The following is a 26,055-nucleotide window of genomic DNA, read 5'->3' on the forward strand; positions in this document are numbered from 1 at the left end:
TCTTAGAGTATTAGTCTATAACTATTAGGATTATATTATATTTAACTCTCTATTAAGTTAATAATAGCAGGCTAATAATAAAGTTTATTAATATATTCTGCCAGGGTTTTTTTACTATAGATAGTAAGCTTAACTGTTTATATAGCTTATATCTAGGAACTCTATTCCTTTTATAAATATTATAGGTCTTTATATATTCTTATATATTATTCTGTATATTTAGCTAATAAAACTTTTGCTTAAATAGTTCTTCTATAGTTCTAACTTCTTAATAGCTAGTATATAGATTATTATAATAAATTTATAGTAATTCTTGCTTTAATAAATATTTATCTAGGATATAAATCTAATCTTATCTTTATAGCAAACCCTTATTATTTATAATCTATTTAGAGCTTTTAGATTAATTAGTCTCTAAATTACTAATCTTCTTTAGTATAAAGGCGTCTCTTTATTAGAGCTGCTTAAGCAATTCTAGAAGATTAGGTTTTAGAGGATTTTAGATTATCTCCCTATTAGTAACCTTTAATATTAATAGTCTTAACAGTAAATATTTATAATTACTTATAATATCTTCTTTATTTAAAGCATATAGTTTTAGTTTTTTCTATAAGATAAGTAGCAGTCTAATCTCTTACTCTTTTTCTAAGGGTTTATAGTTTAATCTTTAAGATAGTATATTAACTATATTTAAATAACCCAGCTTATATTTAATATAAAAGTTATAGCCTGCTAGTAACTCCGCCTATCTTACCTATTTATTATTTAAAGTCTTTATTATAAAGAAGTAGCATAAGTTTATATAGTTAGTCTATACTTAAGCAGGGTATTTACTGCTATCTAAATAGTATCTTTATTACTTAAAAACTTTAACTATTACTAATAATTCCTAGTTATATATTTTATATTAATATTTAATTTTAGTAAATTTCCTTAAGAAGTATATAACTAGATACTATTATCTTATTACCTTACTTATAAGCTATAATAGAATAGCAGTTAAAATAAATCTTAAGGCATTTATAGCTACTATAATTAGCTTCTCTAGATTATAATACTGCAATACTAATAGTTTAATAAATACAGTTTTTAAATCTTTAAATGCTTTTTATACTTTAAATATCTATTTTAATAGGCCTATCTTCTTATTATTCTTACTGCCCTTAAGCAAGTCTATTAATAGTATTATAATAAAGGAGTAATTATAGATAAATCTCTTAAAAAAACTTATAAATCTTAAAAAGATCTAAATATTATAAAAGATCTTTAGTATAGGCTAATTATAAATTATTTTAATCCTAAAAGGATTTATCTTAATCCTATTATATCTTATAATAAATTTAAGGAAGAAAACTTCCTCCTTATAGAATTTATATTTGCTCAGCTTTATATATAAATTATATTTATAGAGTCTTTCTAGTATTTTAGAGATATACTATTTATATTTTTTCTTATCTATTAAGAAGATTAGGATATTATTTAAGTATATAATGTAGCAGATATCTAATAGGCCCTTTAGCGCTATATTAATATAGGCTTAAAATATAGCTAGAGTATTATATAGTCTAAACAGCATAATAAGATATTTAAAATAGCTATATCTAGTTTTAAATGCTATCTTTTATTTATCTTCTCTTTATATATAGATTCTATAATAAGCTTCTTAGAGGTTAAGTTTTATAAAAAATCTTATACTTATTAATTAATCTAGTATCTTATTTATCTATAGCAGTAAATAGTAATTCTTAATTATTTAAGTATTTAATCCTTAATAATTAACGTATAAATATAATTTATTATCTTTCTTAAGAATAAAAATAATTAGTAATCTAGCTAGGCTAATTAAAGCCCAGATTTAATCTTATTATTATATATCTTCTAGATACCTTTATAATATATCTAATTCTCTAGTAAAGCATAGGTATAGAGGCCCCTATAATAGCAACTTATTATTAATTAGATTAATTATATAGATTCTAGTATTTTCTAATAAAAGTAATATTTTAGCTCTCTCTTCTAAAAAGATATCTTAGAATTATATATAATATAAGAGAAGTTAAATTTCTTCTATATCTGTTTTAATATATTCCCCTTATATATAATAGATTAGTTAATTCTACATTATCTTTATAAATACTTATAGGGTTTAAATCTTAACCTAGGGTAAAGCCTCTTACTAGTATCTTTAAGTTAGGCATTTCTAATCTATAATAGGATTATTATAGTATAACTATAATAATCTTAAAATTATGTTTTAATTTTTTCTAACTATATTAAATTCCTATATAAAAATAATCTAGAAGTTAATCTTATATTATTTTATTTTCTCTTCTAAGTCCTTTACCTTAATAATAATAGAGAAGTAGCTATAAATTAGCATTATTTAGTTTTCTATCTATAAGGTATAACCTACTAGCCTTTATAAAAACTCCTTATATTTATAATATAATAAAAAGTTATAGTTAATAAAGTTAGTATATACTTAGGAATTAAGAAGTATATTTATTTTTATAGTATAACCCTTAATTAATATACCTACTAAAGTTATAAATTCTAGCTTTATACTTTTAAGGCACTAAAATATATTAAGCTTAATGCCTTTATCTTTAGGGAGTTTAGAGTCTTTCCTTATCTTATTAGGATATTATTTATTAATATATTTATTCTTCTTATAATTAAAGTATTGCCCTTTTTTTATTAATTATTCTTACTCTTTTAAGAATCTAAACCTCCTTATTTTATATTCTGAATAGGTCTTTATAGAGGTTAATTAAGATAATTTATCCTTCTGCTTATCCTATATATATAGATAGAATTAGTCCTTTTTTCTCATATAAGGTTAAGATTATTCCTTCTTTTTAAAGTCTTTTAATTAAGATTTAATAAAGTTTTTAAGACTCTATTTAATAATTATAGTCTTAGAAGCTAGTTAGTCTAAATTAGTCAGAATATATATATATTTAAATAACTAGTTCTATATATTTTCTTATAATATAGAGAAGAAGGTTCGGCTCTAGATATTATTTTTTAAAGCTAATTTAGCTCTATAAAGCTTAAATTTATTATAAAATTCTTAAGCAGTTTATTCTAGTTATTATTTTAGCCTTTAGAATTATATAATAGCTGTCTAGGGTTAATATTATAGATTCTCAAGATAATCTAATAGTTATTATTAAAATCTCTATTATAAAGTTATAGCTAAAGTAAGAGGTCTATAACTCTAAGCTATTTTATAATTATCTAAAAGTAACGCAGCAGTATAGTTTATCTTATTAGCTTTAGTTTAAAATATTAATATATTATAGGTAAAGTATTAGTTTATATAGTAGTACTAACAGTAATAAATATCTAGATCCTTAGCTTAATATTAATAAGGTTTAGGTAATTTAATAATAGACCTAGATTTAGGAGCTATATTTATTTATTTTATTAGCTTTATAACTGCAGCTATATTTATCTTTTCTAATAATTCTTAAGTTATATCTTATAAAGCTCCTATTACTGCGCTATTAACTTAATATTAAGAACTTAGCAAGATAATAGGTCTAGTATTAATAATATTTAATTCTTATTAAATCTTAGGGTCTATAATATTTCTTAAATTTATTAGATTTCCTAGGCCTATAATAATTATTAGTTCGGGCTAATTAGGACTAGTATTATTTATTAATCCTAATTACTTAGGATTAATAGTATTTATTAATTTAGGTTAAGCGCTAGGCTTTAGGCTATATTTAGATTCTCTATATTAATCTCTAGTACTACTTCTTAATATCTTTTCTCTTCCTAATATACTATTAATTAAGCAATTTAAACTATAAAGAGCTAGGGTAAAAAAGCTCTTTATTAGAGGTAACTAATAGAACTAGTTAAACAGAATATAAGATAAGAGGTAGAGATATAGGTAAGTAGCTGTTTATATATAATAGAATTAAAGGTTAAGTTTTATAATAATTAGAATAAATTGCTAATTTATCTAACTTCTATTTCTTTAGGGGTTATTTATCTATCTATCTATTTTATTAAGTTATTTAAATAACCTAGTCTTAATAGCTCTATCTATAACTAGCTGATCTAACTATTATATATAGATCTAATTATCTTATTATCCTTTATTATCTATTCTAGGTCTTAGCAGATTTAGATTAGGTATTATAGCCCTAGTTTATAATAATTTCCCTATTTATAGCAAAATATTATTTTATATACCTTTTAATATTAATATTAAGATACTATATATCTTATCTTAGTATAACTATTTAGGAAGAAAAGATATAGGTTATATATTAGATAATATTCCCTATAATGCTATAGTAACTTAAGGCAGGGCTAGCCTTTATAAATTATTATTAAAAGTTTATTCTGTATTTTTTAATAATTATAAGGCTATTTAATATATTTAAAATAAGAGGTCTTATAAGATCTCTAAAGAGTAGGTAAGTATATTAGTAATTTATAGCTAAGATAATAATTAAGAAAATACTAAATATAATAGAGGAAGCTAAATATATATATATTAAGGTATGGGCTCAGGGAGCAGGTTAGAATAAATAGAATAAGGTAGTTAATACTAGGACTAGCTATAAGATCTCTATCTAGCTAATTCAGACTAGAATAGGCTATTACAGATAGGCTCAGTAAATAAGATATAACTTAAAGAACTTAAATTTAAATTAAGCTATGCGCTAAAGATATCTTTACAAGATTATATAATTCTTTATATAATCCCCTATATTAGCACTATAATAGTACTTTTCTTCTTAAAGTTAAGCTCTATTAAGACTATCTCTAGGCTTTAGCTTATTTAGATAGCGGCAATAGAAGTTTATAATAATTTCCTAAATATACTATAGATAATATATAGGCTCTTTAATTAAATTATTATAACCTAACTACTTAATAATATATTATAGTTAGGGGCTTTTATACTTATAGTATTTTTATTAGGAATTTAAGATATCTTTAATAATTTATTCTTTAAGGCTATTAACTTTAATAAGCAATAGTAAAGATTATTTTTATCTAGGTATAGGGTTTTTAGTAATAGGGCGAAGCAAGCTAATATTAAATATAGAATAGATATATATTAAGGCAGGCAGGTTAAGCTAGTAAATATATAGGCTAATAATCTTAATAATATAAAATAGGCTAAGATTCTTCTAGTTAAATTTCTTCTAGGGGCGCTAAATATAAATATTCTAGGTATTTAGCTAAATAGACTATCTTATATAATAATAATAAATTAAGATTTAATAGTAATTAATCTGCTCTTTATAATAGGCTTAGGCAGTATAAATCTAGGTATAGATATAATCTATAATATCTTATATCTTTTTAGTAAAGGCTTTAGTATCTCTAACAGCAGGCTAGTTTATAAGCTAAATAGGCTTAAATCTTATATATAGATAGAATCTATAGTTAGCAAAGAAAGATAATACTTTAATAGTCTTAAAATAGTAGGAGTTTAATATAAACTTAGTTAAAGATAGCTAGTTAATCTAGTTATTTTATAAATAGCTAATATAGGCATATAAGTATTATTTTAAGATAGTATTTATCCTTTTAGTCTAATTATTAGTCTTAGGGTAATAGACAGTAGATAGTAGGTTTATAATATTTAAATATTAGGTTAGGTATTTCTAGAAAGTAGTAATAAACTAGGGGCTTTAGTTAGATATTATAGTCTTTAATAGCCTATAAAGCTTTTATATATAGTAGATATATAATTATACTATTTTTTTAATATTACAGATAGCCTAATAGAGAATAAAATATCTTATTTTTATAAGTTAGTCTATAGTAACTAATATAGTATTATAATCTTAATAAGGTATAAGTCTAATAATAAAATCTATTAAGATATTTTATTAAGAGCATTTAAGGATAGAGAGCTAATATAAGATTCCTTAGCAGCCTTTATTTAAGAGTATAATATAATAGCAGATATAGTAATTCTAGGTCTAGTAATTTATATATTAGTATATATTTAGCTAATAATACTCTTATAAGATTAGATTATAAAGCTTATATTTTCTAAAGTATTTAAGTATATACTTATTATAATATTCTTATAATAAATAGGCTTTTAGCTTATTATAATTAGGAATATATAGATAATCTTTATAATATAGATATTTTCCTCTTTACTAATAGTTAGCTAATATAATCTTAAGATATTAGTTAGCTTTATAATCTAAGGCTTATAAGATAGATTATATTAAGTTATTAGATAGGTAAGCTATATTTAGCAGGTTTTTAATATTAGATAAATACTTTAATTTATTAAGCGCAGCAAGAAGACTTAACTAATCTTATTTAATAGGCTGGGCTATTTTTTTAATAGGCTAAATAGTCTTTTTAATAGACTAAATTATCTTTTTAATAGATTAAATAATCTTAATAGACTAATTAGGCAATAGGGTAGATTAAATAGGTTCTCTAGGCTAAATAGGTTAATTTCTTAGAGTAAATTAAGCAGGTATTTCTATAGGTTTAGCAGGATTTTTAACCTCTTAAGCTATTAAATTAATAAAGCAGATATATCTTGCTATTTAATTCTTAATAATAGCTTCTAGTTTTAGGGATCTTTAAATCTATAAATTAAGGTTTTTCTTCTTTAGGACTATCTAGCTCTAATATTATAGCTATTTATTTCCCTTCTTAAGGAGGTCCTCTAACCTCCTAGTTAAGATATTAAGCTTTATTCTTTACTTTCTAGATTAATATATAATTTAGAAGTTAAACTAGGATAGGAATTTAAACTAATAAGCCTATTACTAGTTCAGCAGCTTAATTAATATAAAATATTCTAGATTATAATAGTCTATAATAACTTTAATTAGTAATAATATATTTTTAAGCTTAAGGTATTATTCTTTAAAGCAGCGGATAATTACTAGCAACTCTTTATTATAAATCTTATAATTATACTTTATAATAAAGAGCTTTTTTAAAAAAAATATAATAAGATATAGGATTCCTTTATTATTATACTAGGATATAACTCTAGCTAATATATAGTTAAATAAGTTAGTTTTAACTATAACCTTATAGATCTAGTTAAATAGTTTTAAGATTAAGGCTTAAATAAATATTTTTTTTAAGGCTTTAAAACTAGACTAATAGGCAGGTATCTAATTAAAGGGGACTTTTTTTAGGTTAAATTTATAAGCAGTATAATTATCTTAGAAAAGTTATAAATAAACTAATAATAAAAGTTGCTAAACTTAATAAAGGCTTATATATTAATTATATAGGTTAGGGTCTTCTATTTAGCAATTATTTTTACCTTATCTAGGTCTATTTTAATATAGTCTTAGCTAATAATAATATCTAAAAACTTAGTCTTAGAGATAATAAACTTATACTTCTAGATCTTTATATATAAGCCTACTTTATATAGCTTCTATAAGATAGTGCAGATATATTAAATATATTTAGAATAAGTTATACTATATACTAAGATATTATTAAGGTATATAGTATAAAAGATATTAAAGTAATCTTATAGAGTATTATTAATAAACTATTAAAATATTGCTAGTGCTTTTATTAAGCTAAATAATATTACTAATAATTTAAATAGGCTAAATTAGGTATAGAAGGTAGTTAAATATTCTTATCCTTTCTTAATATAGAGATTATTAAATATAGAAATAATATTAATCTTTATAAAATACTTTATTCTTTTTAAATTATTTAGGGTTTCCTTAGTTAAAGGTAGGGGGTATTAATTTTTAATAGTTATTGTATTTAAGGCTTAATAATTTATATAAATCTATATCTCTCTATTAGGCTTCTTAATAAATAGAATTAGAGATATAGTAGGTAATAAGCTTAGGCGGATAAATCTCTTTTTTAAATTTTTTTTAATCTATTTTTTTAAGACTTTTAATTTATCTTAGAATATAATATATAAGGATTTAAAGAGGAGTAACTTCTTCTTTAATAACTTAATATTATAGTTATAAGAATAATATAATAGCAGGCGCTTAGCCTTTTTAGAAGAAAAGATATTAGTATAATCTTTAAACTTTTTAGGCAATAGATAGGCAGAGTCTTCTTCTTAGATTTATTTAATCCTTAGAGCAGCATCTAAGTCCTTTAAGGTAATTATAAATATTTAAGCATTTTTTTAAGTATAGGTAAAATAGGCGGCTAAAGAAATAAAGGCTATATTTCTCTTTTCTAGTCTTCTAAGTCTTAGGGGCAGGTATTAAGGCAAAGTCTTTAAAAGAATATTATATAAGATAGATATCTTAATTAGCTTTAGGGATATATTATAATTCTTTTAATAATAATTATTATTAAAAGCAATATTATAAGTAATAAATTATAGGTATAGGTTATAGTACTTTAACTAGGGGAGTTCTAAAATAATAGAGTAATGCGCTAGTTAGATAATATAGAACTTAATATCTTTCTTAAAATAATCCTTAATTCTTATATCTATCTAAATATAATATATAATCTTCTTATCCTTTAATTCTCTTTTATTAAATATATATAGGGTAATTAAGCTTTTTAAGAGGATAGACTCTAATTTTTAGTCTTTAGCCTATTCTTAATCTATAAATTCTTATCTTTTAGCTCTAGTATTAAGCAGGGTATAAATTAATAAATAAATCTTTTTCTTCTTCTTTTTTAATATTATAAATAATATTATTAATTTTAATTATTATAAGTATTTCTTAAGATTAATTTTATAAATAGCGGCGGCGAAGATTTAGATAATATATAGTTTTTAAGCCTAGCTATAATTTACTTTAGGCTTACTCTTTTTATTAAAGACTAGCTAAGAGATAAATTATATAAGTTTAAGAATTAAATTGCTTAGGAAGTCTAGGGATAAAATTTATATATAATTATAATTTAGATCTTCTGGCAGTTATCTAAATATAAGTAATTTTTAATATAATATTTTAGGGAGCTATAGTAAAAGCAGGCGCTAGTTTTATAATATAATAGGCTATATCTTCTCTTACCTGGGCATTTAAAAATACTTAGGTCTATTAGGTTATATAGCTATATTAAGGCTAATTTACTCTTTTATATAGGGCTTTTCTAGGGCTAATTATTATATTTTATAATTAGGGCAAGACTTAAAGTAGGTAAGAAAGATTAAATATATTAAATAGATTTTAAAATAATAGTATAAGTCTTTATAGCAGAGAGCTAGTTTATAATATATTAATAATAATAGTTCTTAAGATCTTATAGGAATTTAGCAAATTAATAATATTTATAACTTAGGGGCTAATTATATAATAATATTCCTTAGAATTTTTAATTAATAGCTTGCTTAAGCAGGGTAAATAATATTTTTTTAGATATTTCTCCTTCTAGTACTAGGTATTAGAATTTAATAAAAAAGATTTTAAATTTCTTATTAATTTAATAGAGATTAAATAGTTTATTATATATATTATTTATATAATTAGGGTTATTAAATATATACTTTAAGATATTTAGAATCTCTTAGTAATTATTAAGAATATAAGTCCTATCTCTAATATATAATAATACTTAGGTATAGGATATATTTTTTAAGTAATTAATTATATAGGCTATATAGCTCTAGGGAGTTAAAAATTAGTCTTAGTTAATTATTATCTTCCCTTAAATCTAGGCTATAAAGTGCTAAAAGTCCTTTTAATTACCTTTAAACTTATTTAGATTAAAAAGTCTCTCTAAAAATTTAAGGGCGAAAAAAAATATAATAATAGGTATTTTAGATGCTTCTATTAGAGCAGTTATAAATCTCTTAATATTAGGCTTAGGTTTAGATATAAATAGAGGTATATTTATAATAGATATAATTATATAACAGGCTTAATCCCTTTTAAAAATAGCCTAAATATATTGCTATTCTTTTTTTTAGAGCTAGATCTTTTAATATTATTAGATAGCCTTAAATTTAGTAATTTCTTATTTAAGTCTTTATTAAACAGCAATAAATTCTTACTAAAGCTCTTAGAAGTATACTTTAGCTTAATAATTTATTTTATTTATAGCAGTCTTAGCTTTATTAATATATTTATATATTAAGTAATAATAATTATATTATTCTAGCCTATAGCTAGCAATAATATATTTAATAAACTCTTTTAAAGTTATTGGCAGGAATAGGGGAATTAGGGTAAATATTATTAATAATATTAACTCTTAGATAGGAGCTATATAATATTAAAGTGCGGGCTTAGGGAATAAGTTAGAATAAATAGAATAAGATAGTTAATACTAGGACTAGCTATAGGATCTTTATTTAGCTAATTTAGATTAAAATAGGCTGTTATAGGCAGGCTTAGTAAATAAAATATAGCTTAAGGAACTTAAATTTAGATTAAGCTGTGCGCTAAAGATATCTTCGCGAGATTATATAACTCCTTATATAATTCTCTATACTAGCACTGTGACAATATAATAGCTTTTAAAAGATTATATTATATTAACTCCTATATTAATATACCTAGATTTTATTAAACTATTTCTGCTTTATATTAATAGAAGTAAAAAATAAGGCTATAATATTATAGTATACTAGATAGAAGATAATAGTATTAAATATCTAATCTTATTTTTATTAAAAGAGCTTACTAAAGCTAAATAAAATTATTAGTTTATAGAGTTAAAATGCAGTATATTAGTTTAGGCATTATTTAAGCTATTCTAATATTTTAATTTAGGACTATTTATAGTAGTAACAGATTATATTGTATTAATAAATGCTCTTTAAAGATAGAACCTAATATAATAGAATTATAGACTTAATAATTAAATATTTTATTTAGCTAGATTTCTTCCCTGTATAATTATTAAATACTATAAAGAGTATGTTTACTTTAATATTAATAGGCTATCTTATATTTCTAGCTATAAGGATTTTATGCAAGATAAATAATAGATATTATACTAGGTTCTTATAGATATAGTAAATATATTTATAGGGATAGTTATATCTATTATAGTATTACTAGGGCTAGATAATAGCCTTATAGAATATATTAAGGAAAATATTATTAAAAACATTATATTTTATATTATTATATAGAAGATTAATAAATAATTAGCAGTATTAGATAATGCCTTATATTATTTATTTTTTATAAAGGACAGCATATTATATAATATGCAGAAGGAACTATATTGCCTATATATTCTCTATATATTATATAAAGAAATATTTAAAATTGTATATAATAGCTTAGGCTATCTAGGCCTTAAATAGAGTTATTTTCTGCTAAAGAATAATTTTTTCCTTCCTAAAGAATATATAGAGCTAGCGGATTATATCTTATTATATTTAGTATATTAGATAGTAAAGCGCTGTATATATAAGGAATATAGTTTATGCTAACCTATTCTTATGCTATTAGTATTATTTAAAATCTAGGCTATAGATTTTATTATAGGACTATTTAAAAGTTAAGAATATAATATTATTCTAACTATAATAGATAAATTCTTATAATATATATAATTTATTTTAGGTTATAAGTTATAGGGTATAATAAAATAAGTATAGGTATTATTTATTATAGTTATTAAGGATTAAAATTTGCCTAAAGCTATTATTTCTAACTAAGATATATAGTTTATAAGCGCCTTTTAGCAGGAGATATTTAAGATATATTATATAAAGCTTAAAATAACTGCAGTATATTATCTTAATATTAATAATTAGTTAGAAAGAACTAATATTATAATAGAGATAATATTATACTATCTTTTAATCGGGTAATATAAGGCGGCTTAAGCTATAATACTATTTAATATTAAATAGGCTAATAATATACTGCCTAATAAGTCTATTAAAATATTGCTATTTAAGATTCTATATAGTATTTATCTTTATATTCTACTAGGTCTAACTAATATTAATAATAATTTTATTACTATATAAGAATAGATTTATACTACTATATTAAATACTATAGATCTTATGTAAGTAAGAATAGCCTTAATATTTAATACTACCTATAAGCTATTATTATTATATAATAATATTTATATTTACTTAACTAGATATCTTAGAAAGGTAGGGTATATAATATTATAATTATTAAAGTTATTGCTAGTAATAAAGGGTCTATTTAAGATTAAATACTATATTAAATAATTAGCTTATAAGTTAGACCTTTTAAAAGACTAGGATATTTATCCTATAATATTAATTATTTACTTAGAGTAAGCCTATATTAATACCTACTAAAGGATAATATAATTACCGGCTCTAATTATAGTATAGGGTTATAAAAAATATAAAATTTATTATATTCTTTATTAAACAGGGGATTAATATTTAATAAAATAAAAAGACAGCAATAAGATATAGGAACCTGTTATTAATCTTAAGAAAGATATCCTAGAATTATTATAGAGATTTTAATAGGTAGTATAAAATAAATACTAGATAAATTATATCTAGAAGTAAGATAAAACTGCTTTAGAAATTAATAGATCCGCTTATTTAGGTTATTACTTAAATAAGATAGTTATTATACTTATACCTCACTAATTTCTATAATAACTTTATCTTTTAAAATATAGCTTTAAGTACTACTAATCTTATATAATTAATATTAATTATTCTATCTTAAATACTAATATCTTTAACCTGTGTTTTACTTTTTTAATTTATATATTATATTATAATTATACTTCTTTATATATTATAATTTTATTTTTTTAACTTATACCTTAACTTATGCTCTATCTTTTTAATATATTATATTTTATAGTTAATTATTAATATTGCTAGTATTAGTTATTATAATATATTTATTTAATAATCTAATATACTAAGTATAATAAAAGGTATTATTATTCTTAATATATAATAAAATAAAAATAGATCTAGAGAGAAATTATATCTAAAGCTAAGATATATAGATATAGCAATATTTAATATATAAAGCCTGGTTAATATAGTTTAGGACCTAGATATATATAATTATTTACTATAATATATAAAGCTATATAATACCTGAATCTATATAATTATTAAAATAGTCTCTATAATAAAAAGGGCAATAAAATAGCTAATAGACTTTAATACTTAAGGGTATATTTATTATTCTTATATATTAATAGATTCTATAGTATAGCTTTAATATAATAATAAGATATATTACCCTAAGTATAATTACTATTATATATTCTATAGCTCTTCTTTATATTATTATAGCCTATAGATAATAAATAAGGGTACTTATATAATCTAAGAAATATTAATCTTCTAATTTAGTAAGTATAAGGTCCCCTATAAAGTATAATAAGAGATATTAGCTTTAATATATAAACTACTGTCTATCTTAGAGATAAGTAATAAATATATATATTAGCTAGGTAATCCTATATAGTATTAGATAAAATAAGATAATAAATAATATAATTGCTATAGTATTAGACTTAGAATTAATTAAAATATATTAGCTAACTATAAAATACTAGCTAGAGAGTATATTATATTATTATTATAGCATTAAGTATAGAATAATAATATAGGGATAAATAATAATAAGGATAGCAATAATATAACTACTATAATTAATAATTATATACTTAAAGATAATATAATAATTGCAAATATAATAATATAATAATAAATATTTATAAATATAAGAATAAAATAAGGTATAGCAAGTATAAGAACTTTAAAAAAGCTTTTTATAAAACCCGCAGCAATTATTAAGAAGACTATATTATTAAGAGGTAGTTAAGTATAATATTATTTTATATTATTTAATTAAAGTATTAATATAAGAGATAATAACTTCTTTATACTAGATATAATATAGAATATAAAGATCTGTTACTAGCAATATATTAATAATTTAAGAGATTAGGTATATTAATTATTAATAATAGCAGATAATATAGCCCACTATATACTAATATTAATTTTTCTAGAAATATTTAATTTAATAGATGTAATAAATGCAGCTCTAAATAATAGGATTATACAGGTCTTAAAAGAGATTTATTAAGCGCTTATTAAAAAGGAATAGTTCTTATATTAGTATTCTAATATTTATATTAGTATTTTCTTATATTAAGATTTTTTATATTATTGCTAAGCCTTAGGATAGGTCTTCTTTAAGAAGGGACCCTACTACGCCAGATCTGGTGTAGAGGCATATAATATAGGTCATATAACCTTATATATGTAGCGACATCTTTAGCATTAGAGGAACCTAGACTTCTTGATATCACTCTTCCCCCCTACTTGCACAGCAATTATATAGGTACTTATGATGTAAACATTGAGGTGCATCTGCTGTTGAGATAATTGCTAGACAAAACTATTGAACATCATTTATTAACGCGTTCTCACAACTGTGGATTTACAGTTCGCAACACTTCAAGAGATAATAGAACGAACAAGGGACGCTGCTGTGATGATGACGAATACAGACCTCTTATCTTTCTGAATTTATGCGCCCACAGATTAGATCGGTATCAAACTCAGCACTACATCTAGCAATGGCCACAAGACCAACGGAAGTAGGTTTCTTTTCTCTGTATACGATATGTGGTTCTCCACCGATTGACTTCCCTATTTTAATATCGTCGACCACCACTAGTGTGATCGGAGTGCGGAGACGATTATGAATCATCCTGCAGCTTTTGTAGACAGTGGATGCAGATTCTCTCCGCACTAATCTGGAGAATGTAGACTAAATAAGGTTATTTAACTTTTAGGTTTTGAGGACCGGTTAGTGTTTAGGAAATTTATATTAACGTGAAATTGAAGTCCAGAGGAGATTGACCGAATGATACACATCTACAGTTATGTATCAGTTCTTCCAAAGACACTCCCATGTCTTCGCATGCAGATCGCATGTCGGAGAAACAGAAGGAGACGAGATTCGACATGCCAGGAAATGACCGGGAGGAACCAGCCTGGTTCTCAGGAGAGAAACTGCAATTACACTGTCTCCCGAGTTTTGGCTCCTCCGTACATAAAACTTGAAAATTCCGGTCCTTTGGGGCTTTTTGGATTCGCAGTCACTACCTTTGTTCTTGGTCTTTATAGTTTTGGGGTAAAAGCTCTAATCAAAGAGTATTCGGACTCGCTGTTTTCATAGGAGTGACTCGCCCAGTTCGTTGTCGGACTCGTGGAGTTTCGAGTTGGAAACACGTTTGGAATCAGAGTCCGCAGCACATATGCGGTCTTCTGGATGAGCTACTCCATGTTTCCGATTCCAGCACTACTATGAAGGAGGGTACAAGGGCAACCGACACGAATACACATACACGCTAGGGATATTCCTCATCATCTGGTGCTTTTCAACTGCGGCATTCTTATTAGCAGCGCTCAAGACAAACATCACTATTATCCTGTTATTCTTCACCCTGATATTTGCATTCTGACTCTGCTATCGCAAACTTCATGACCACATTGGACCCGGCTCGGAGTGTCCAGTTTAATAAAGCTGGAGGGGCATTAACAGTGATCTGTGTAGCTGCTGCTTTCTATGCAGTAGTGTCAGGTCTGGTGGTTCCTGAGACGACGTGGGTGCGGTTGCCTCTGGGCGAGATTTCTGTTGAGGCGTAAGCTATTACTGTTGGACCAGAATATACCTCAACTACCGGAATAAATTGTAATTTGAGGTCTTTGAGGATGGCTATACCAATGCTTGCAAACATCAAGGTATATTACAAGGTAGCTGTACTCGACATAATCGATAGGATTTAATTGCACATACGCTGCTCCAATACGCACCCAGGAAAACATCCAATAGGAACGAAATCTTGCTTGATTATGATGTTATTAGAACGAGAAAATAAAAATGATGTGACACTCCCCGATAGGCTAGATTACCTTTTGCAAAAGCAATCCCCATGTACTAAAATCCACAAGTCTAACTTCCCACCAACCAAATACAGTACATCAGATTCCCAATTCCAGTACTTCAAATATACCACTCTTCAAAGGATTATTTTCATGTTTCTCTTGCGCGTCGTGAAGCAAACAGATCGCTATGGTATATACCGGAAAAATCCTCGGCATCTGATTCGCTAATTTGTGTTTCCGGATTCGGCCACTCTTCGACCCGCATGTGATCCTGGATAACTTAATGACGCATACAACCTTGGAAGCTGAGCTAAAGCAATATCATCCATGTCATATGGAAGAAGAAACATGGAGATCGATCGCTATGCCCAAACTGCAGATGTCAATCATCGCATCGAGTCCAGAACAATCCGAACAAGGTCTACGGTAGTATGTAGAGAAAAGGCTCACCAGTCTCTGCCAGTATGGGCACAGAATAGAGCCCTATCTGCGATCTCTTCGATCTTATAATTGAATTTCTGGCTCGTATTTGGGACTATACCCCTCTCATATATCTCGTATATGTGAGAACATGTATCTAGAAAAGTTTATTGCGTTTTCCCCGGATCCCCCCCGCCATCGCCCCTCCGTCCTGGTTGCGGAAATGATGTCTACCATGAATAACGGAGAATATAGTTCTGCACAAGGTATATAAAGCGTGCTGAGTTTGGTCTTGAATGGAATGAGGGAACTCGAACCCCCGTTGCTAGTATCTCCTGGAATCAATTCATCTACCAAGAAAGCGTACACCATACAGTTAATTCAAGATCTTCCACCTCAGACCATGTCGTCCAGTAAGCCAGGCATCTGGAATGATATAACTGCGATTATAAGCTTACGCCTCATCTAGACTCTCAACAACCTCACCACCGTGGCTGGTTTTCGGAGGAGATTTTCAACCACAGACATCACAACGATGGTGCCAATGAGGTCCATGCGCAAGAGAGCCATGTCCGGAACAAAGAGTCACCCAAGAAAGAAAGTGAGATACAAAGGCTCGTGGATGATCTCAAGAAGGGTGAAAGGGGATTCAAAGACTATATCCACAAGGATAAGCAATTGGACGAGGAAGGAGGGACTTATGGCGGTTTAATGTGATGGACTGAGAGTACTTTTGTCGTACAAATGCTGGGGACATGGAATCTGTAGTTGGCCGCTGCTTTAGTTGAATTAATGTGGTGCTAGCCAGACACGAAAAATGCAATGGTAAGGTCAAAATGTCTTGATTAAGACCTGTTATACTGTCAACACTAGTACAACCATTACGTGGTTCTAGGTCAGCAGTAAACTGGAGAGATTCAAGCATCCTCGCCCATGCAACTAATGGAAACTAAGTGAACACTATAGGATGAACCCACAACGCCGATAAGGGACTCCTTCCGCGCTTCGCTTCAACAAACAAGCTGGGGTACTATGTACAGGAGACAAGAATGCATGCAAAGTAGTTCTATCTATGGCAGTAAAACATCCTGTAAAATCAAGAGATATCGGAAGAGCTACGGAAAGCTCTCCAAAAGAAAACAGGAACGACGATTGGGGATGGAATAGTCAATGCTTGTTAGTTCAATTGCACGTAATTGGCTGCAACCACAAGTTAGCGTCTCGCTGAAAAATAAGCCGAGGATGCAGGAAATTACCTGGGAACTGTCCTTCCCTGCCATCAATCCTGCCAGTCCACCATTCATTTGTGTTATCGGTGCGGTGTACAATCTCAATGACATCTCCCGTCGAGAAGCTGAGATCCCCAGCTGCCTGTGCCTCGTAGTCGTAGAGAGCGGTAACAGTCTCAGGTTGATAGCTGAGTCGGGATGGCTTGCTCGGTGGTGGAGGGGCAGGTCCCTTCGACTTGGCAGCCGCAGAGAGGACACTACCGCCGGTACTGTTTGCACGACCGACGAAAGTTGACGTGCTTCCGGGAGAAGCAGAGTACGGGGGAGGTGGGTTGTCGGTTGAATCTAGAGTCTGGCGGCGTCCAGACAGACTACCCTTCTCCTCACGGGCCAGTTTATCCTTGCCGGGTAGTGTCAATTTGCTGCCTGGCTTGCGTCCACCCGTAGTCTTGAAGTGAACGATAGTCAGCGCCTCCGCTCGTTCCTTGACGTCGCCACGCTTCTTCTCGAACGCCTCTTCGACATCGAGAGTCAAGTCGAAGTAGCTGATGTTCATTGACTGCATCTTCTCGTGCATCGTGTAGAACACGTTTAGTTGCATGTAGTAGAAGGATTGAAACAGCGGCTTGATGAACTCCGCCTCAAGCTGGAACAGCTTCGGTAGTTCCTCTTTGAGCAAGTCATTGTAGTAGTTGAATTCCTGGGTAGCTTGTTCCACATCGTTTTCCGCCTTGTAGAGTGCCTTTTCGTCCTTCAAGGATTTATCCTTCTTTTCCTGCAGCTTCTTGTACGTGGCGCGGTGTCGATCATAATCCAGTTGCTTGTGGTCACGCTTGACGCCCACCTTGCGGATGACCTTAACGATTTCGAGCAGCTGGTCGGCAGGGCTGATGATACGACTATCGATCATTTCTAGTTCCGGCTGCAGACTCTCTTGGAGCTCGCGGACGACTGCTTCATATTCCTCGCACGCTTTGATGCCTTCTGGATTGCCCTCGATTGTGTACGTGCTGGGATCAGATGCGCGACCGGAGATGGGCTTATACAGCTCCGTCATGGCCTTGGAAAACTCGATTTGATGGTTGAGCATGCCTACCGTGGGTAGTCAATATCGGACGCTTCTGTCCAGGGAGACGCGGGGTTCCCTACCATTAATGGCATCGAAGTACTTCTTGGACTCGTCATGCAGTTTCTTGGTCTCCTTCTCCAACTCCTGGAAGCGCCGGTCTGCATCAATATAGACTGCATCCTTGGTGTGCTCTCCTATATTGAACTTTGCCTTGAACGTCTGTGGTGCCCGGACGATGCTCTTCTGTAAGCCCCTCAGACTCATCTTCGCTGTACCCCTCCGTTAGATCGTTGCCAGAATGATGATGAGGGGTAGTGAGTGATGAAGCAGCCCTTGAAACAAAAGTTAAGGGAGCAAGCAATCTCTGGATGTTCGAGCTGACTGCCGGACGGTGGGGTGGAGTGGCCCTCTTGTATCGGTCGGAAACTGTCCGCTACGCCGTCTTGCGCTTTCTGGAAGCGGAGAGTGATCCTTGACCTTGTGGCTGAGCTATGACATAAGGGACTCACGATAGTTCACTAACTCTGGTAAGGCTCACCAGGGGAGATCCACAGGTGTTCGATGAGGCTGGTGGTTTGGTTACTGAATCACACAAGACGTGAGACGAGTAGAGTAGAGTACTCTCGTATAAAAGCCTCGGGTTCCTGATGGCTACCTGGCATAGAATGAAGTCGAACAGGAGAGAGGGGCAGCAACTCAACCTAGAAATGGATAACTGGACTGCCGGAGCCGAGATATCACGTGAGCTGGCTTCCCTGTTCTGGATGTGGCGCTCGCTCGGAGCAGACGAGCCGAAGCGGCGCACAAGGTGTTCATAAAGATCACCTTGCTGTCTTCAATTCATTCACTACAGATCTCTCAATCTCTTGTCCCTTTTCCTCTGAGGCCTCTTGGACATTGTCATCTAGCGCTTATATAGTGTCCTTATTTGTCTCATCTGTCTCTGCATTGAGGAGAACAAGTGCTGTTCACGTCTATTGGTTCAACAATGGGGAACTGATATATATCCGGCAAAATGCGGAGTTATTTACAACCGACAGGTTCCGGCTATTATTCTATGCAGCTTACAGAGAACAACTCGATGCCTTTGGCAATGGATCTAACAATTGCAACTTTCTGATCTTTTATGGCTGGAGGTTTGGGGATACGCTGAGCTGCCGCCCTTGCCGCCTTGGCCTGGGCTTGAATGATAACTGTTCCAGCAATACTTCAGCCTGAATCAAGGCCTTGAATATCATATCACTCACTGATATTGAGGCACCAGTGTTTCAGCATCCTTTTGCGTGTGCTATGGTTTTCTCGCTGCCTGGAGACAACATCCATACCATAAAAGAGATGCCTGGGGTCGTTTCCGATGTCCGAAAGGGTGAGGTAACCCCGAGCTCCGATCAGATAATCCCGAGCGGCGTTAGTGGATGAGGCCCGAGCAACGCCAAGACTTGGTGATATAATCAGATCCCAACTTTTCCCACCTCGAAAAGATAAAACACACCTCAACTCTTCGGCACCATACCAACTCTGGCATCGACACCGTACCTCCTGCTTCGGTACCGTCGCAGAGTTCTATCACAACATGTCTAACGTGGCACCCTCTGCCTTGAGACAGGCGTCTCGGGTTTACGCACGACGCCTGTCGTCGTCCAACAGCCTCCTGAGGCATTCGCCGCCCTTGCGGGTTCTGGCTGGACCCGGTCGGTCGACTGCCTCCAAGCGCTGCTATGTCTCTGAAACGAAGCCTGGTAGCGCTCAGGTTAACGTCGACGCTGCCATCAAAGCCGAGCAGAAGGCTTTCGTGAACCAGACGGGCGTGCAGCCGAAGGATGTTCCGCTGCCGGGCTCTGCCGTAGCGGGTGATGCCTCGATGAGCCCATCAGCTGGTATCCTGAAGCACGCCACTATCATGGATGAGGGCACTCGTCCCATCTACCTCGACATGCAGGCAACCACGCCTCTGGACCCTCGCGTCCTCGATGCGATGCTTCCCTTCCTTACGGGCCTTTACGGCAACCCTCACTCCCGCACACATGCCTACGGTTGGGAGACGGAAAAGGCCGTTGAGGAGGCGCGATCGCACGTCGCCAGTCTCATTGGGGCCGATCCCAAGGAGATCATCTTCACAAGTGGAGCCACCGAGAGTAACAACATGAGCATCAAGGGTGTTGCTCGATTCTTCGGTCGCTCCGGCAAGAAGAAGCACATCATCACTTCCCAGACAGAGCACAAGTGTGTTCTCGATAGCTGCCGACATCTTCAGGACGAGGGATTCGATGTCACATACCTTCCCGTGCAGAGCAATGGACTGATTAAGATGGAAGACCTCGAGGCCGCCATTCGTCCGGATACGGCGTTGGTCAGCATCATGACGGTCAACAACGAGATTGGTGTCATCCAGCCGGTCGAGGAAATCGGTAAACTCTGTCGTTCCAAGAAGATCTTCTTCCACACGGATGGCGCTCAAGCGGTTGGAAAGATCCCGATTGATGTCAACAAGTGGAACGTGGACCTGATGTCCATCTCCGGCCACAAGATCTACGGTCCCAAGGGTATCGGAGCCTGCTATGTTCGCCGTAGGCCCAGAGTCCGTCTTGACCCCATCATCACCGGTGGTGGTCAGGAGAGAGGTCTGCGCAGCGGTACTCTCGCGCCTCATGAGGTGGTTGGTTTTGGCGAAGCCTGTCGCATCGCCAAGGAGGATATGGAGGTAAGTCCCAACTTTTCGCTTTTCCTGTCTCTCCATACACACTCTTCAACCAACATGATTATTCGCTCGAAATATGCATGGCTTTCCAAGATGTCTTGGCGGTAGCTGCACGCTTGACCGCGTGTTGCCAAGCTCTATGACGTGCGTAGCAGGGGTAATGAACTTGGTTGTCGCTTTGCTGATTTGACATCATGGTCACTCCCATATTGAGTGATTGACTCGTTGCTGACCAGAGACACACAGTATGACACCAAGCACGTCCAACGCTTGTCGAAGCGTCTGCTGGACGGTCTTCTCTCCATGGAACACACTTCGTTGAACGGTGATCCCGACAGACACTACCCGGGTTGCGTCAACGTCTCCTTCGCCTACATCGAGGGCGAGTCCCTGCTGATGGCGTTGAAGGATATTGCGCTGTCGTCGGGCAGTGCCTGCACATCGGCCTCCCTGGAGCCCAGTTACGTGCTGCGGGCGCTGGGCAGCAGTGACGAGAGTGCTCACAGCAGTATCCGCTTTGGCATTGGCCGATTCACGACGGAGTCAGAGATTGACTACGTGCTGCAGGCCGTTCGGGACCGAGTGCACTTCCTTCGTGAGCTGAGCCCACTGTGGGAGCTGGTCCAGGAGGGTATCGACCTGAACACCATCCAGTGGAGTGCGCACTAAGTCTCGATACGAGGGCTGTATGTTATGGACGGCCTTGTTGGTCAATCCCGAGGCTCTTCTTCTTGTCCGTCTTTTGTATTGTTTATCCAGCGCAGACGCTCTTTTGCCGTGGGTTCTTCGTCTGGCAGCTATTATTTTCCTCGGGGCTTGGCGTTGGCATGATGTGTAATACCTTCCGTAACCTATGGATGGATGAATTTGATGTACTCTAGGTCTGATCTGAGCGGCATCTGTACAGAAGAATATTTAATGACCTTGAACACTCCTCTCTTGACCCGGATTCGATTATGATATTGCTACCTAGCGTACCATAGACATTGGCCCGATCTGGCTAAGCTAGCCTCGTAGATGGATAGGATATCCACGAACAAATTTGTACGCCGTGACGAAGTAACTAGTAGAGTTAAGTACTCTGTGACATGCTAGATCTAGTCCTGTGAGGACATTGCTGCCGTTGCTGACATGAGGACCGATCCTAAGTTGGGGTATTATTATATTCTCTGACCGTAGTTAGTTATATCACAACAATAACAATTAATCATCCCAGATTCCAAACAGGATCAACCGTTGGATCTCACGAGTCACCGCAGACCCAAAATGGGGTGGCGTGGGTGTAACCGAGAGCTGCCGGTTGCGCGCACTAAAACAACCGAACGGCATCGTCCACGCCTGCTGCGCTCGTCCTTGTGCTGGTGCCGCCTCCGGTTCATTCTCTAGCACTCGCCCTAATTCACCTCCCCTCTCGCTTCCACCCGACCAGCAACGCCACTGCGAAAGAAGTGGCATCACTTAGTTCCTAGTTCGTTCTCTCCATCCAACCCCAAACAGGGCTGCCGCAGCACCGGATCATATTAAATTTGATAACTATAACTGACAATTTGACTACCAAGCTATCTAGGTGATGCGCTGACCCTCTGCTCGACCTCGACCACGGCAGTTTCTCTTCCACTGCCATCCTATCCTCTCCTCTCCTCTTCTCTCCACACGGCCATCGTCGTCGTGATGAGGGGCTTCATGGCCCACTCCAGCGCGGGATTGACTGACGACGCAATCGTCTAACGGTCTAACAACCTTCTCCAACTCCTATGTCGGATCCGTTCTTGTCCCACGGTCAGTTGGGGAGGCCGTGGAGCTTACCTGTTAGGCTGTTCCACGCCTCTTTTCTGTCTCCTACATTTCGCGGTTTTCCCATTTCGACAAGAGATTAATAACAAGAGATTAATAATAATGGTCATTACTTGATGTCAGCAATGAATGTCGCCGACAACTACTAATTACTGGCCGTGGAAACTTCTGCTCTTGGTCTGGCACCCTGTCCGTCTCATGCGGTTCCCTGGATATTCCCGAAGCCCAAGAAATTCGTCAATATTTTTTTAGCTTTAGGGGGGAGACCCGGGACGGTCCAGAAGGTGACTGATTACTCTAAATGATTGACTATTCCCAGTATTCCCCTCGCCGTGACCCTCAAGGTTCCGTGTCGCGTGAGCGGGCGTTTTTTGAGTCTCTTCTTTTCTGTTCTTTTTTAAACCCTCCCCGTTCCCCTCATACGCAACTCTCCGCTGCTTCCGTTGTCCCTCACGACCTTTCCTTGGCCCGCTGGGTTCCTAAATACTGGACCCTCCTCCCCAGCGCTCTCTATCTTATCTGGTAGGAGTGCGTACATTCCTCGGACTTGGCACGCGGCGCTTGTACCTTGCAGTTCACTCTTACCGGGGAAAATCACGCCATAAGTTTACTTTTTTTGAGTTTTCTCATACTCCTTTATTATTGAAGGTACACTGTTTTGTGCCCTCTACATTTCCTACTCCTCTTTTTACCCTTTGCTGTCTACCGTTCCATCCACCCTACTGTGTGTTGGCCACCCAGTTCCTGGGGATTACCGGATCCGGCAGGAGTGGCTAGCCCTAAGACGTAACAGTCGCCTCCGAAGTCCGGAACATCAACGAAGGCTTCTGGAAGCCTGTCACCGGTCTCGCCACGTGAGGTCGTTGTATCTATTCTCCTTCACTTCACTTCACACCCAAGACAAAATATCCTTCATTCGGGGAATCATTGTCCTTCTCGACGGATTGTCGACGGCACGATGATTCCACCGGTCCCTGTCCTCGCCGACTACGGCATCTCACCAGATCATGGCTTTCTCCCACCGGAGCTGCCACTAGATGTTCTACCAGACCCGTACTACGCGCCATGGGAGTCGATTGTCGCCAGCCTGCAGAGGCTCTTGCTGAGCAAGAGACTCCGCCAGACAATTGACCGATTGACCGTTCTCTCCACTGAGTACCTCCATACCGACGCCGAATGGAGAAGAGCGTATACCGTCCTGACATTTATGCTGCATGGTTATGTTTGGGGTGGCGACAAGCCGGCAGAGGTAAGCTAAGTTTGGTGAGAGAGGGTTCCGTGAGACCGTTCTGATTATCTTCCTAGCGGATTCCACCTCAATTGACGATTCCTCTATTCGAGGTCTGCAAGCGTCTGGAGATGCCTCCGGTTGCCACATATGCTGGTCTCTGCCTGTGGAATTACCGGCCCATCTTCCCTGATGAGCCGGCGGATGATCTCAGCAACATCGCTTGCATCAACACCTTCACGGGCTCGATGGACGAACAATGGTTCTACCTCGTTTCCGTAGCCATTGAGGCTCGCGCGGCACCCAGTATCCCCCTGATGCTGCAGGCCATTTCTGCTGCCCGATTAGGAAATACTAGTGTCGTCATCGAGTGTCTCCAGGATTTCGCGGAGATCGTGGATGATGTTAGTACTATCCTCCAACGAATGTATGAGAACTGTGACCCTCACGTTTTCTACCACCGTATCCGGCCCTTCCTCGCAGGCAGCAGGAACATGCAGGATGCAGGCCTACCCAATGGCCTGTTTTACGACGACGGTAGCGGAAAGAAGGACTACCGCCAGTACGGCGGTGGAAGCAACGCGCAGAGCTCGATAATCCAATTCTTCGATATCGTGTTGGGCATAGAGCATCGTCCAACTGGCGTCACCCGTAGTGACAAGGATGAGAATTCCTCAGACGGTGCAGCGCCCAAAGCACGGCACAACTTTATTCATGAGATGCGAGAGTACATGCCCGGTCCACATCGACGGTTCCTCGAACATGTCACCAGCGTCGCCAACATTCGCGAGTATGTTGAAGCGCGTCGGTCAGACAAGGCCCTCAGCACTGCCTACGATGCATGTCTCGCGATGTTGCGGGAGTTGCGTGACAAGCACATCCAGATGGTGTCGCGCTACATTATCATCAAATCCAGACAGTCGCGAACCCAGTCACGGTCAATCAGCCCTAAGCGGCCGATCGCCATGAATATTGCCAATACCAGACAGGGAGACTCGAACAAGCCGGGAGGCAAGAAGCTTCGCGGCACGGGAGGGACAGCATTGATTCCGTTCCTGAAACAGGCGCGCGATGAGACAGGCGAACCAGCCATCGATGCTTGGGCTAGGCGTCTGCTGAGCAATGGTCCGGCAGGCTCTAGCTTTGCCTCTCTAGGCAAGGTTGACGAGCATGCTGACGGTCACATCGAGATCGTCGGCATGGCAGGCACGTGGGCCATGGATGACAGTGAAGGCGGCATCTGCCATTGGTAGTGTGTTTGTCGGGTTACAACTGCCCGTGTACGATGTGGATGATGATGTGTACGACCTTTTCTTATATAAAATTCTGGCTGGCGTTTTGGATGGAAAGCTATTTGGCATTTTGGGTTCCAGGCATTGGCTTTCGTTTTGTCGTACAGAGATTTCCTTGAGCGTGCATAGCCACTCAACTCACCTTGACCTGCTGGTGCTACGGTTGAACCGTCTACATTCCGAGAGATGTACATATGGGTCTCGGTTACCGAAGGAGCATAATGTCCTATCAAGACAGTTTCTTAATATTCAGATTGATTTTCCTCTCGTCCAACATGCTACTACTACTCGGTAATCCTGTCTCACGAATTAATTCTAGAACACCACTCCGAGCGACATCATGGATGACGAGCAGCACGCCGATCAAGCACAGCCGTCACGCCATGGCGGCTCAACGGTCCTGTTTGTCTTTTGCCGCTTGCGTGTCATGCTCCACGTGGAAGATTGTTTTGTTTCCTCGCAGAACATTGTTGGATTTCGTTATCTCAATAGGCCGATGTCATCACGTGACAGGTGACGTCACACA

The 26,055-nt window shown here is 34.3% G+C and overlaps 5 protein-coding genes across 5 annotated transcripts; 4 read left to right on the forward strand and 1 right to left on the reverse strand.

The window, feature by feature from the left end:
* Positions 1-14,591: 14,591 nt before the first annotated feature.
* C8Q69DRAFT_470040 (hypothetical protein) lies at positions 14,592-15,580 on the forward strand. Its single transcript, XM_028630803.1, has one exon. It carries the CDS (start codon positions 14,775-14,777, stop codon positions 15,087-15,089), a length of 315 nt encoding a protein of 104 aa, XP_028484031.1. The 5' UTR covers positions 14,592-14,774; the 3' UTR covers positions 15,090-15,580.
* Positions 15,581-16,036: 456 nt separating this feature from the next.
* On the forward strand, positions 16,037-17,056 carry C8Q69DRAFT_470043 (hypothetical protein). Its single transcript, XM_028630804.1, has 2 exons — positions 16,037-16,632; positions 16,689-17,056. Exons 1-2 carry the CDS (start codon positions 16,521-16,523, stop codon positions 16,934-16,936), a joined length of 360 nt encoding a protein of 119 aa, XP_028484032.1. The 5' UTR covers positions 16,037-16,520; the 3' UTR covers positions 16,937-17,056.
* A 214-nt stretch (positions 17,057-17,270) lies between these two features.
* On the reverse strand, positions 17,271-18,972 carry C8Q69DRAFT_291256 (putative BAR adaptor protein). Its single transcript, XM_028627016.1, has 3 exons — positions 18,598-18,972; positions 17,476-18,540; positions 17,271-17,419 (listed from the first exon to the last, which is right to left on the reverse strand). The coding sequence occupies exons 1-3, from the start codon at positions 18,779-18,781 to the stop codon at positions 17,397-17,399; spliced, it is 1,272 nt and encodes a 423-aa protein (XP_028484033.1). The 5' UTR covers positions 18,782-18,972; the 3' UTR covers positions 17,271-17,396.
* A 1,118-nt stretch (positions 18,973-20,090) lies between these two features.
* C8Q69DRAFT_403741 (putative tRNA splicing protein) lies at positions 20,091-21,884 on the forward strand (the record flags this gene model as incomplete). The annotated part of the gene is made up of 2 exons (XM_028628012.1): positions 20,091-21,218; positions 21,462-21,884. The coding sequence occupies 2 exons, from the start codon at positions 20,091-20,093 to the stop codon at positions 21,882-21,884; spliced, it is 1,551 nt and encodes a 516-aa protein (XP_028484034.1).
* Positions 21,885-23,751: 1,867 nt separating this feature from the next.
* On the forward strand, positions 23,752-25,818 carry C8Q69DRAFT_291356 (indoleamine 2,3-dioxygenase subfamily). The gene is made up of 2 exons (XM_028627017.1): positions 23,752-24,258; positions 24,315-25,818. The coding sequence occupies exons 1-2, from the start codon at positions 23,968-23,970 to the stop codon at positions 25,488-25,490; spliced, it is 1,467 nt and encodes a 488-aa protein (XP_028484035.1). The 5' UTR covers positions 23,752-23,967; the 3' UTR covers positions 25,491-25,818.
* Positions 25,819-26,055: the final 237 nt, after the last annotated feature.

This window comes from Paecilomyces variotii, assembly GCF_004022145.1.
Source record: "Paecilomyces variotii strain CBS 101075 chromosome Unknown C8Q69scaffold_7, whole genome shotgun sequence".
Classification (NCBI taxonomy): domain Eukaryota; kingdom Fungi; phylum Ascomycota; class Eurotiomycetes; order Eurotiales; family Thermoascaceae; genus Paecilomyces; species Paecilomyces variotii.